The sequence below is a fragment of the Dermochelys coriacea genome, chromosome 14, assembly GCF_009764565.3.
Source record: "Dermochelys coriacea isolate rDerCor1 chromosome 14, rDerCor1.pri.v4, whole genome shotgun sequence".
Classification (NCBI taxonomy): Eukaryota; Metazoa; Chordata; order Testudines; family Dermochelyidae; genus Dermochelys; species Dermochelys coriacea.
Window position 1 is genome coordinate 36,757,795 of NC_050081.1, and position 12,371 is coordinate 36,770,165.

At 53.5% G+C, this 12,371-nt stretch overlaps 2 protein-coding genes, 2 long non-coding RNA genes and 1 pseudogene across 7 annotated transcripts in view; 3 read left to right on the forward strand and 2 right to left on the reverse strand.

Annotated features, from left to right (window-relative positions):
* The window catches only part of LOC119842653, a 1,040,433-nt pseudogene that overhangs the window by 812,010 nt on the left and 216,052 nt on the right, over positions 1 to 12,371 (reverse strand).
* The window catches only part of LOC119842869 (C-type lectin domain family 2 member E-like), a 268,909-nt gene that overhangs the window by 23,704 nt on the left and 232,834 nt on the right, over positions 1 to 12,371 (forward strand). The gene's annotated exons all lie outside the window — the stretch shown is intronic.
* LOC122456609 lies at positions 1,228 to 6,953 on the forward strand. Of its 4 annotated transcripts, none has more exons than XR_006275583.1 (6): positions 1,236 to 2,229; positions 2,936 to 3,444; positions 3,896 to 3,995; positions 4,356 to 5,045; positions 5,480 to 6,557; positions 6,716 to 6,953. XR_006275583.1 is itself a non-coding variant. In XM_043497044.1 (5 exons), the coding sequence occupies exons 2-4, from the start codon at positions 2,937 to 2,939 to the stop codon at positions 4,465 to 4,467; spliced, it is 720 nt and encodes a 239-aa protein (XP_043352979.1). In that variant the 5' UTR covers positions 1,228 to 2,229; position 2,936; the 3' UTR covers positions 4,468 to 5,045; positions 5,480 to 5,911. The 4 variants fall into 4 exon arrangements, 2 of the variants coding, with proteins under 2 accessions (XP_043352979.1, XP_043352978.1); XR_006275585.1 differs by having other exon boundaries at positions 1,238 to 2,229; positions 5,480 to 6,262; positions 6,422 to 6,953; XM_043497044.1 differs by lacking the exon at positions 6,716 to 6,953 and having other exon boundaries at positions 1,228 to 2,229; positions 5,480 to 5,911.
* Positions 7,013 to 8,289, forward strand: LOC119843114. The gene is made up of 3 exons (XR_006275618.1): positions 7,013 to 7,027; positions 7,296 to 7,890; positions 7,995 to 8,289. It is a non-coding gene; the product is annotated as an uncharacterized LOC119843114 (long non-coding RNA).
* LOC122456645 lies at positions 7,533 to 8,423 on the reverse strand. The gene is made up of 2 exons (XR_006275627.1): positions 8,283 to 8,423; positions 7,533 to 7,916 (listed from the first exon to the last, which is right to left on the reverse strand). It is a non-coding gene; the product is annotated as an uncharacterized LOC122456645 (long non-coding RNA).

Sequence of the window (12,371 nt, forward strand, 5' to 3'; positions counted from 1 at the left end):
GGGGCAACCTCGGAGACCCCTGTGGCTTTGCTTCAGCACGACTCCTTCTCGAGGTCTCTCCTGGAGGGCTGAGAGAGAATTCACTTGCACGTACGTGAGCGCAAGGAGGACCCTCTTCGGAGTTTTCTCCTTTTCTTTTAGTGGTTTTCCTAGACAACAGACGTCCCTGTATAGAAGGTAAGAGCCTCTGAGAGGTTTGGAACCTGTTCAATCTGATCCATCAGGTGCCGGCTGAATTCTAGGAATGGAAAACACTAGACTGAGGTGGCAGCATTGTATTCCCGACGTAGGACTTTGTCCCTAAGCATCACTGGGGACATTGGGGTTTCTCCTTTTTGTTTTCCCTTTTCCTCTGTCCCTCCTACCATCCTCTTCTTGCTTCCTTTGTCCTTTTCCTCTGCTCTCCTCCCACCACCAGGAGCTCTGTGTGTGGAGCGGGGGTTGGAGGGGTTGTGGGAGGCCCTCACAGAAAGGTGAGACTGGACTAGTGCTCCAAGAGTGATCCCCTTGGTAGTGACCTGGGCCATTTTTTGGGCTATTTGGTGAGAACCCTTAGCCTCCCACCCCGCAAAGTCTCAACCTTGATTGGCTGAGGAGGGGGCTATTGACAGGGAGGAAACTCTGGACTTTGTTGTTCTCTTTTATGACCAAGCAAATAAGTCACAACCAGTTATATGTTTGACCAATGTTGATGCTGCTCTCCATTAATTTTCTCGGAGCAGTTCATGATCCTCTCTAACATTCCAATTCTTACGAAATACTTGCTGAATAATAACTATGAACAATTGTTGGTCTGTAGCTCATTTGAGAGGAACTCTGCTACTGACTGGCTGCATCCGCTAAGACAAGTCCCTGCTCCTTTCTCAGCCTTCGTTTCTCCTTCTGTCAAGTACGAATAACAATTCTCTCCCACCTACCTCGCGATGGGTGGATGGCGGGGATCCACTGAAGAGTGTCACTAGTAGCAGTGCAGGCTAGGAGGTATCCTATCACACTGAGCCATATCAGATGATGACCTAATGTTCTATTTTATTTGTATTTTATTATTTTGAAATTGTGAAAAGCAGCAACTACTGAGCTCAGACTGAAGCATCTCATCTAATTCTCTAGAGCGTAGTGTCTCCCCTTTGCGTGTGATGAGATGGTTTAATGCGCTGTGAGGAACAGGAGATGCTCTTGTTTTGCAAGCAAATATTTTTGCAAAGAATTTGCATCCTACTTGTTATGATTTCAAGAAACAAAGTGGTTTAGCCTGAATGGATCTTCTGACAGAAAACAGTTTCCATGAAAATGTTTACACTTTATTTCCTGGGCTTTATCCCTGCCTCCGGGGGGTTGTTGTCTGTTATTAGAACAGGAGTCAGGCCTGTTGTCTTCTCTTCCTGGCTCTGTCTCCGCTTTGCTGTGTGACACCTTGGGTAGGTCCAATGGGAATAGGGTCAATTCTGTAACTCCAGGCAGCAGTGAGCCTGGGTGAGATAAGGGATGTTAAGGCCGTCTGTGAAGGAGGAAGGGATGTTTCCAATTGGTGAACCTCAAGAATTCTAAACTTTGCTAAAATGGCTAGTCTAGAGAAACAAGAACTAGCTGGGGCCAAACTTTAACCATTGTCTTTTTTAAAGCCCATTCAGGGACGTGAGTCCCAGAGAGCCATAGAGAGGGGGAGCAACTTCCCCAAAGTCCCACAGATCAATAGGCAGCAATGGAACCAGGAGTGACACTCCCTCTCAAAGGCAGGGGGACCAGACATTAGGGCCTGGTTGCAATAGCCAGCTGTGGGAGGGAGTGTGCGGCAGTGGTTAGTGAAGGGGTCCATCCATGGCTCTGACACTCGGTGTGACCCTGAGATGGTAGCTGAGGCCTGTTTGCTATCAGTAGGGTTGGGGTCCCATCGCTACAGCCCAGGGGGGTTGGGAGGCTCCAGAAAGGTGTTTAAAGTGCTGGGATATCAGGATCCTGGAAGCGCTGTCACCTCCGCACTAGGGCAGTGTTCTGCACTCCCCTGCTGCTGACTGGGTTTCTCCATCCCTTGGCAATAAGACAGACTCTTGTTTTCACAGCCAGTGGATCGATCGCCCTAGTGTCATCACCCTGCCTGCTGGCTGGGCAGGGTAACTCCTGAGGTCACCACCCTCTCCAGCCTGCCTTGGGCTTTGGGAGTGAGGAGGAGGGCGAGGGACGTCTGCTGACCGGGAACATCGCCATCCATCATACCATCACTGAGAGCAAGTGAGTGGCATTCGGGTTCCTCGGTGGCTTCCCCTGTCTGTCTGGGGAGAGGCAGAAACAGGGGGAGAGAATATCTCCGAAGGGGGATTTCATTTGCCAACATCCCCCAAGAGCCCCTCACTCTCAGACCAGGCAGGGGCTTCTCCAGAGCCGTCTTCAGTGTGTTTGGAAAGGTTCCAGCAATGGGGCTCCCAGCCCTTCCCTTGTGGGACACTGTTCCCCAGGCTGAGAGTCTCTGATCTGGGCCAGACCCTGTGAGCTGCTGAGCCTGGAAATCAATGGGGAATGAGGAGGGCCCTGCTCGTCCTGTGCCTTGGGTCTTTGTGACTTTGACATGGGGAATGGTTTCGCAGGAGAAGTCCGGACTCCTGGGTTCTGTTCCTTCTCTCGCCTGGGTGGGAGTTTGGCCTGGGACGACAGGAGGGGGCTGTTTGTCCAGAGTAACCGATGGTCTTTGGGACTGACCCCATTGCTCGAAAAGGATGAAACTTCCTGGATATTGCAGCAGCAGGGTTGACGAGGGGGAACGGTGGGAGCAGATCATGCAATGAAGTCCTGCCAGTGTGTGTCGATGGCACTCCCTGCGCTCCTGTGGGGGCAGAAGGGGCTGCTGTGGTTGGAGCAGGGAGGAGGAGGGATGAAAAAGGCCCATGAGTGAAAGGCTGCCTTGAGCCCAGACTCACACCTGCTCCCCACTCAGTTCCAGGATGGCCAGGCCCCTGAGGATGTTCAAGAAGAAGGCTCTGCAGGTGGCCCCAGAGCCTGAGGGAAGCAGCTGCCATCTTCCCAAGGGGCAGAGCAACCCCTGCGTCCCCACTGGCGGGGAAGCAGCTCCCGTCCAGGCCAGAAGGCGGAAGTGCCCAGCCTTCTGGAAAACGAAACCAGCTCCCGGCGCAGGCGCCGAGCTGGGAGAGGCCCCGACCAGGCCCAAATGGAGCTGGCCCAGGATGCGGTTCTGCAGACAGGACCCAGCCCAGGAGGGGCGCCGGGCAGGGTGGCTCTGGGGCTTGTTGTGTGGGCAGCAGCGGCCCCAGGAGCCCAGCCCTCGTTCCCATCAGGAGGCATCGCCCTGCCCGGTCGCTGAGGACCATCCAGCCCCCTCAGGCCAGGAGGTGGAAGGTCCCTGTCCCAGCACCGGCAGCTCAGCATGGGACAGCAGCAGCCCCTGGGACTCTGGCAGCAGCGAGGCCGATGGACGCCACTGCTTTGTTCCAGGTGAGGAGCCAGGCTGGGCTCAGGGAGGGGTGAGGACGGGGATGTGAACATCCTGGGCCCAGATGCTCTCCTAGTGATATGGTGGGGGGGGGCCTGAGCCTGAGCCACGCGAACCCCACTGACAGCAGCAGCAGTCACACAGCTGCCCCTTCAGCGAGGGGAACTGGAGGTGGGGGCATGAAGAGCTGCTGCCACTGGTCCTTGCTGCTCCGGGGCTCGGGGAATAGGCACCTCCCATGGAGTCCTGGACAGGGGAGGGGGACTCTCTGCTATGGGCTTCTGAAGCTGTTGGGGGCTGAAGGCATCCCTGAGAGGGAGGTGTGGGGCCCGATCTGCCCTGGATGCCTGAGCTGGGAAGGGGGGGTCTTTAATCCTGCTCTCCCCACCATGCCCCTGTCCTTTCCCCCAGTGGCAGCAGGCATCACCCTGTTACCTTCTCTTCCTGGTGCAGGGACCCCCCCCTGGATTTGGAGCAGGAGGAAGGGGTGGACATGGCCACAGATGAAGCTGCTCTCAAGGTCATCCGAGAGCAGCTCCAGTGCAGAGAAAAGGTACAAATGTTCCCCACCTGGACTGGAACCAAGATTGCCCTGTCCCTTCCCAGCATCCCCACCCCCTGCCGAGGGTCTTGTCCCTGATGATCCATCACCCCTAATGGGGCCCTTTTACATCCATGATGTGGGACCCCCAAGATGGGGGTGTTTGTCCCACAACAGCCGAGGTCTTCTCCCCGCACAGGCACTGTCCCAGTTCCTGATCCTGCTTGTGTAGGAGTCGTGGGGGATTTGGACAATAGGCGGGTCCCCACAATCCCCCATTGAGGCCTGAGCCCTGGAGCTGGTGTGTGTGGGGCAGGAAGGTCCCTAGCTAACAGGTTCTCTCTTGCTATACCCCACTCCTGGTGGGTACAGGATGAGGAGCAGCAGCTCCTGTTCCTGCAGGCCATCTACCCCGTATGTCTCGCTGCACGGTAGAGAGGGAAGGACTCGCTGGAGCCGCACTGCTGCAAGGCAGCTGTGGTGAAGAGGATTGTGATGAGTGAGACACGTCATACGGCAGCTGGAGGGAGGAGAAAGACATGGGTTTGGCAGGGGTATTGCCGGGCTAATGGGTGGGGGCTGGGTGGTGTTGGAGGGGGCAGCAGAGAGCAGGGATTGCTGGGGCTGAAGACTGGGGAAAAGAGAAGGGAGAAATTCTGAGATTGGTCAGTCTTGGGCAATGGGGGAATTGTGGGGCTGGAGGGCAGCTGAGAGTGGGGGACAAGAAATCACGTGGTCCCAGCTCGGTAGTCGGGATGGTGCTGAATGGGGGCAGTTTTGACAGGCAGGAGGAAAGAAGGGGATTGGGTCTGAGCTGGGCAGGAATCCGGGAAGGGGAGAAGTTGGATGGGCAGGAAGGAATCGGAGGAGCGGGAGATAGTAGGGGATCCTGCTGGCCATGTGGGGCACTGGCTGTGTAATCTCCTCACTGAGAGGTGTCAGTAGGGCCTGAATCTCACACACTCCTTTGTCTCCTTCGCGTCTCACAGGAGCTCATCGAGGAGCTTCCCGAGGACTCTCCACCCAGCGCCGTCCTCGCCAGCTTCCAGTGGGTAACCTCAGGTACCGAGACAGCCTCACCCCCCCGCCGACACCCCTAACCCCAGTGCTGCTCAGGCCCAAGGCTGGGAGTCACTGTTCCTCCCACTCCCAGGTCACCTCCCAAGAGTGGTGCCTCTGGCGGAGATGGTGGGGTGGGAAGGTTCACTCGCTCCGGGCTGGGCTGTTCTTTTCACTCCAAGAACATTATAGGGGCCTTGGGGCGGGGCTCACTCCCAGACTCAGATACAGGAGGGGCAGCAGGCTCCAGGGAACAGGAGCTATTCCTGTCCTGCCACTGTCTGTCTGTGATGCCTTGGCCTTGTCATTCCCTAGCTCAGTGCCTCAGTTTCCATTCTCGCCAGCCTGTGCCTATATCCCTGTGGTTTGGTGTCCGTGTTGGCGACAGTCCCACCTCCAGACTGCACAGTCTAATACCAGCTCCTCTCTCTTGCCAGCACCATGAAACCTCCCCTTGAGCCAGACCTAGAGACCCACCTCTTGTGAGCTGCCCTTCACTCTGTCTTCACCCTGGGCATGGAGAAGAACACCACCCACATCCAGGTATATCCTCCTCCTCCATCCTCCTACTTTTCCAGAGTGGTCCTTGATCCCTGTTCCCTTAATTTGCTGGAGCTCCAGATTTAGGGATGGGGTAGGCAGAGATGGAACAAGCTGCAGGGTTGGATCCTTCCCTCCAGCAGGGAAGAGATTACCCCTCCCTGGGGGATTTGATTTCTTTCTTTCTTTCTTTCTTTCTTTATTTCTTATGCCATGTTTTGCCCAGCAGCTCAGCTTCCATCCATAGCAACTTGGCTGTTTCATACTCTTCTGCCTACAAGGCCCTCTGCAGAGACCTGCTAAGCTCGTGGATCAAAGATCCAGGTGTCATCAATTCTTGCTAATTGCCTGCAGTGGGATGTGAATGAGAGAGGCCAGGATATGTGTTTGGGAGTCTCCCCAGTGCTTCCCAGAGACCCCTTTTCCCATCCTGTGGCAGGTGTAGGCCCAGGTTCCCTAACTCTGACCCTTGCTTTGCAGGCTCTGCACAAAGGACATGAATAGGAGCCTCCTCCCACCCTGTCTTCTAGGCCCTGGGGTGTTTGACAGCCTCCCAGATGGGTGCATTCAGAAGCTGAGCCACCTCAGGGAGCAGTGGGGACAGGTCACCTTGTCCTAGGAAACCAAGCAGTGCTAGTTCTCAAATAGGCTGAAAGGGAAGACCCCGCTCCCTCATGGAGGTAAGAGCCATTTACTTCTTTGGGCATATGGGTATTTTGGGGGAGAAATGGGATCCCTGCAACATAGCCTGGCTAGGAGCATTTCTGAGAGGAGGCTCCTGTCCCCCAGTCTCCAACTCCATCATGCTGTCTCATTCACATAACATTTCAGCTCTCCAGCTCCACTTCCTGCAGCAGGACAAACGAACCTTCAGCTCCTAGAGAACGGACTCTGACCTCCTTCTGATCAGCAATGGGGTTTCACCATCCCCTCAACAAACCTGTCAGCTGGTTGGACCAGATTTTAAGGAGGAGGGTATATAACAGGGTGGCTTGGCCTGTGGCTGCAAAGCCTGGGGCTAGGCCAAATTGATGACCAAGTGAGCCCCAGCTGAGAGGAAACAAGGGAAAACAGCAGCAAAAGTACAGAAGCAGACCGATCTGTTCAGTAGATGGAACAGTAGACTTCAGTAGAGTCCAGGGTAGGACTGGGTTCTCTCACCGTCCCTAAGGAAGGGGACACAGAAGACCATAGAAACCCAAGAAGGGCAGGCCAAGCCGAAATCAGGCTGAGGAAGAGCGCCCCACAAGGGTGAAGGCCTTGTTTCTGTTCAAGACATCTTTGGATTTTGTTTGGAAGGAGCACGACCCAGGAAGGAGTGGACTAAAGGACGGTCACCTGGTTGGAGCGCTGAGTTCCCAGCCAACAAACTGCAAGAGTGACTATCAGCAGGGTTGCTAGCCCAGCTAGAAAGTAGTGACACAAGGCCTGGACAGCACCTAGCGGTGAGTGAACTCTGGTGCCCACCTGCTTCCATTCTGGAAACAGCCTGGTACTGGAGAGTGGGTGGGGAGAGCAGGGTGATGGGAGGGGTTCCTGAGGCTGGGGTGGGGAGGAAGCTGTGGGGCTGGGAGGGGAAAGACATGGCCCAGCTTGTGGGAGGGATCCTGCTGGCTGTGTCTGGAGCGCTGTGTAGCCTCTTCTGTGGGAAGTTCCCACGGGTCAGTGGGACCTGAATCTCTACTGCTCCTTTGTTCTTTTTGGGCTTCAGAGGAGATATCTGGTGAACTGCCCTTGGACTCTATGCCCAGCACCGCTCAGAAATTATTCGCTACCTTCAGAGAGACAGGGCACAGCTCAGCCTGTTAGGTAGGCTGGAGACTCACACTTCACTCGAACGCACAACACTGAGGTGGTTTGGGAAGCACAGTAACAAAGAAGAGATTTAAGTGATACTGAGCAAGAGAAAGACAAATTTCAAACAGACAAACAAAACACAACACACTTTGCAGTGACTAAAACTGAATCTTAACAAATCAATATCTTTGCCTTAGCAGTTTCCAGACTAACATCTCAGCTTTCCTAACAGACCTTATTTGATGTCCCTGTATGGTACAAAACTTCTCTGTCGAATCCGCTGATTTGATTGCTTAAGTCTTCTGGTTTCGGACCCTCTGTTCTCCTTCTGGGGTGCCTGGACCCTGATTGTAACATCTCTCTTCCAGTACGTGGCCCAGCCTCTTAAACAGATGTGTGCTGCAGTCAGCCCAGCGCAGGGAGCAGTGGGGACAGATGATCTCATCCTGTCAAACCAAGCAACAGGGGTCCCATTGAGGCTTAGATGGAAGATCCCAGGCATCTCCTGGAGGTAAGAACCCTCCACTCTTCTGGGCACTTGGGGCTGTTGCAACAAAGAGGGGGCTCCTGTTCCATAGCCTATTTGTCATCGTGACTTTGTTTTTTTATTTTCAGAGGATGCGTCCGGGACCCTGGAGACTGTTTCGTACAAGAGGTTTGAGCGGGGAAAGATCAGTCACTGTCATGACCAGGTCATTAACCTGGGTCTGCAGGGTTCCTGGGAGCAGCCACACTCCAGCACCCCACCTGGAAGCCTACGAAAAACTGCTTACCTAGGACTGACTAAGTGCAGACCCAGTTTGAGGCTCCATCCCTGAGGCCCATTGGCAGAGTCTCAGAGCAGCTAATTGGCCCCCGGGAACTCCTTAAACCAGCAGCGGGAACAAGAAGCTGTCTGAACACCCGAGCTCCCCCCGGCCCCCTCTGGACCGTGTGTCAGCTGTTCCTGCTCCAACTCCCCAGGCTTGATTTCCTGGCATCCTGACTCAGGGTGACTCATCTGATTTTGAGGTTCTGAACACAATTTGGTCTTTTGCTTCTGCTCTTCTAGTATCCTCACCCAGCTGATTCTCGACTCCTGTCTTGTGAGTGTGGACTCTGCCTCTGACCACTAGGTCTGGCTGCCCATGACCCGGCCATAACACTGACTTTTCTACAATTCCTCCAATGCCCTTTTCTGCTCTCCAGCTCTGCTCTCCCAGCAAGACACACTGATCCCTTGGCTTCCAGAGTCCTGCTTGCCTGCTATTCAAGAGCTCGGGGTAGTGCTTGTATTGCCCCTTCCCCCACCACAGCTGCTTTTCCTATGGGATTCTCTTTAGCGCAGAGGAGAATCAGTCCTGGCAGCAATTCAGGAAGTCATAGAAGGGACGATCTGCTAAGCTCCCTCTGCAATGCCACTGCCTGACACCGTTAGGAATGGGTGCCAAGTGACTGCGCCGGCAGCTCCTTGAGAGACTCCTAGGGGCAGGCTAGTCGTGTTTCACGGTGACCTCGGAAGCCATGCAAAGAGTGCAGCATTGAAGAGACTCTCCTGCTGCCACAAAGGGTTTCCGTTCTCCTGCATAGTCAGACAGTGGGGCCAGGTTGCAGAATGTGGAAGAGCTGTTTGGTGATGAGTTGGAGGATTCACCATATAGGTGGCAGCAGCTGCAGATCCTGGAGTCCCTATGGTAGGGTTACCATGTGTCCGGATTTTCCCGGACAAGTCCGGCTTTTTGGGTTTTAAATACCCATCCGGGAGGAATTTGTCAAAATCTAAAAAGGTCCGGGATTTCCCTCCCAATGCAGAGCGCGGCACGGCTGACAGGGCGGCCGGGCCAGATTGAGCCGCTCGCATCGGGGCCTCCAGCAGCCAGAGCCCCTCCCCTGCTGCCCCCCTCCCCTGCAGCCTCAGCACGCCGCGCCAGCAGCGCTCTGGGGGGCAGGGCTGCGCGCTCTGCGGGGGAGTGCAGCACTGTGTCTGGCTCCGCACACCAGACACACTGCTCTGAGCAGCATGGTACGGGGGCTGGGGGGCTGGAGAAGGGGCATGGGGTCCCAAGGGACAGTCAGGGGACAAGGAGCAGGAGGGGTTGGATGGGTCAGGGGTTCTGGGGGGAGCCTGTCAGGGGGCAGAGGTCTGGAGAGGGGTCAGGGTAGTCGAGGGACAGGGAGCAGGGGGGGTTGGATGGGGTGTAGGTTCGGGGGGGCAGTCAGGGGCAGGGAGCAGGGGAGGTTAGATAGGTTGGAGGTTCTGGGGGGGGGCAGTCAGGGGACAGGAGCAGTTGGATAGGTATGGAAGACCTGGGGGTCTGTCAGGGGGCAGGCGTGTGGATGGGGGTGGGGCAGTCAGGGGACCGGTAGGGGGTGGAGTTCTAGGGGGGCAGTTAGGGTGGGGGGGTTTAAGGAGGAGGCAGTCAGAGACAAGGCGAAGGAAGGCTTAGATAGGGGGTGGGGTCCCAGGAGGGGACAATCAGGGGACAAGGAGCAGGGGGGTTGAATGGCTTGGCTTTCTGTGGAGGGCAGTCAGGGGGCAGGAAGTGGATAGGGGGCAGGGCTACCACTCCTCCCCATGGAGTGTCCTCTTTTTTTGAAAGTTCAAATATGGTAACCCTACCCTACGGGCCAACTCGCCACTCCTGACAGTTCAGGCGAACCTCCCCCTGTTCTCAGTGAGTCTTTGGGTTTCGCTGCTGGGCCCGAGACAGACGACTCAGTGTTTCCATCAGGCTGCTCAGCTGCAAATGCAAAGACGTGAAGAATGGAAGCAAAAGAGCAAAGCTGGACCATCCGCTGAGCTCCTGCAATCAAGTGAGCACAGCCTGGGAGAGACGATTTAAAGCTCCAAGGTGGCTGGAGGAATCCAGGGGAGGAGAAATAAATAGTTAATGATGAATCCTACGGGCTTTATCTTGTGTGGTGAAGGGTTTAAAATGGGTCTAGTTACTATCACATTAAACTTTTAAATCGCTATGTATGACTGAAGGGCAGGTCTAGAAAGGTAAGAGGTCACTCGAGGAGCTTCAAGTCTCAGATTCTGTCACTATTGCCTGCTTTGACCAGCTGATCTCAACCCAACACATCCCTCAGATGGTAGCAGTGGTGAGCTTTTTCCCTCTTTTTCTGGATTAGCCGCCAGAATGGGGACAGGATACATGTGGCCAAGGAAATCGAGAGGCATGGGGGTCACTTGCAGAGTCATGCAGATAACTTGCAGAGTTGCCTGTTAATGCAGCTCCTCTGGGGGAGCACGGTAGGGTACCGTGCACTCAGGGGCACCATTTGAAATGTTGGTGGTGGTGGGGACGATGATTTCACCATGATTCCATGGGCTACTTAGGCACCTGAAAACTCTGTTTTGGCAGATAACTTAGCAATGAGCTGACAGGAACCCTTGCCAGACTGCTTTCCGGGGAAGACAGCTATAAGAATGGATCCAGGGAATGGTATCTCTGCGCTGTTTGGACACTTTCAGGGAACATTCCAGATGCAAGACAGAGATCCCCAAAGTTATCTTGGGTAACCCTGAGAGACTTATGGAAAACTAGCAGATGCCACATCTCCGCTGTCACTTTGCACTGACAAACTTGGACTGTGCGAAACTGTTCATGTATTTTACCTGCTTTAAGCTCTCTATAACTTTCATATATAAAAGAAAGAAAGAAAAAATGAAATAAAGAGTGATGTAGTTACACTGATATAGGGCCGTAGTGTAAACCCAACCTCAGAGTTTTCCCTTTGAAATGGAATTATTCACAGCAGTTCAAAATGCACGTAAGTGTTTCCAGGGCCAAGATTAAGGCCACAGCTTATGAGAGGTGCAGACGCAAAAAGAGAAGAGCTGTGCAAAAACTGAATACCACTTGGAACCTGGCCCAAACAATGGATCGTGAAAAATAAACTCATCTTTTTATACCATAATAGAGCTGGTTAAAAATGGTTTTACACTGACAATGCAACTTTTTAACTAAAAATGCCACTTTTGATTACATTGATAATTTGAAAAAAGTTCCCTTTTTAAAAAAAACATTTTGGATTTCTCTGCCCACTTGAGAGAGAAAGTGGAGTTTTTCGCACCAAAACTAAACTAAACAAAAATTTGATAATGAAAAACATTTGCAAATAAGTTTGAAGAATGCGGGGGAGTGGTCTCTTCTTCAATTTTCATGAACCTCCCTACCCCCGCTATTTTGACCAGTTCTAATTATTAATGTCTGTATGTACATGAATGATAAATATGTATGCTACTGAAACATTTACAAACAATGGCTCTCATCAGGAGCACTGAGGTCACATTACATAGAGAAACACCCAGTCCTGCAGGGTTCACATTCTCAAAGACACAAACCGCCCGAGGATGGGAATGTAACATACAACACAGCGTGACTGGCACCGGTTGGTTAGGTTACATGTTTTGCTGTTGCTTGCAAATTGTGCTTTTTTGAGGTGGGGGGAGTTATATTTGAAAGGAGTTCTTCATCCTCTCCCACTCTCATCCAGGTGTGCCAGAACAGGGGGGACCAGAGCTCACCACTTTTTACTGGCCATAAGTGTGAGCGACTGGATGAGGGGGGAGAGAAGGGAGCGGGGTTTTGGGGGCAAGGGGCAGCGTGAAGTGGGAGCTCAGGGAGAAAGGCGACATGAGGGGGGTCCTCAGGGAAAGGGGTGGTTTGAGGGGGCCAGACCTCAAAGAGAAGGGGGTGGCACAGGCGCTGGGTCACAGTTTGGGTGCCAGCAGCCCCCCCCCCCCACTTTTAGGAAGCTTTTGCCCATCCTGCCCTCATCCCAAATAAATCTGTTAAATTTGTTACAGTAAGAAAACTTTGACCAACAAGGAGACTCAGAGATCCACAATATAACCGCTAAAATCCTCACCCGCCCCTAGAGCTGGGCAAACAGAATTTTTTTGGTCACTGGCAATTCCAAAAAAGAGATTGAAAAAAACTGGTTTCAGGTTGAACAAAACTAAAATTTTTCCAAATTTTTGGTGAACCAAAAAGCTTTTTTAAA

What these genes read in the sequence shown, in the direction of transcription:
- LOC122456609 (XM_043497043.1), top strand. Translation starts at nt 2,937, where the DNA reads ATGGCCAGGCCCCTGAGGATGTTCAAGAAGAAGGCTCTGCAGGTGGCC. An exon ending in ACGCCACTGCTTTGTTCCAG is followed by an intron (nt 3,445 to 3,895) that starts GTGAGGAGCCAG and finishes TTCCTGGTGCAG; the next exon opens with GGACCCCCCCCTGGATTTGG.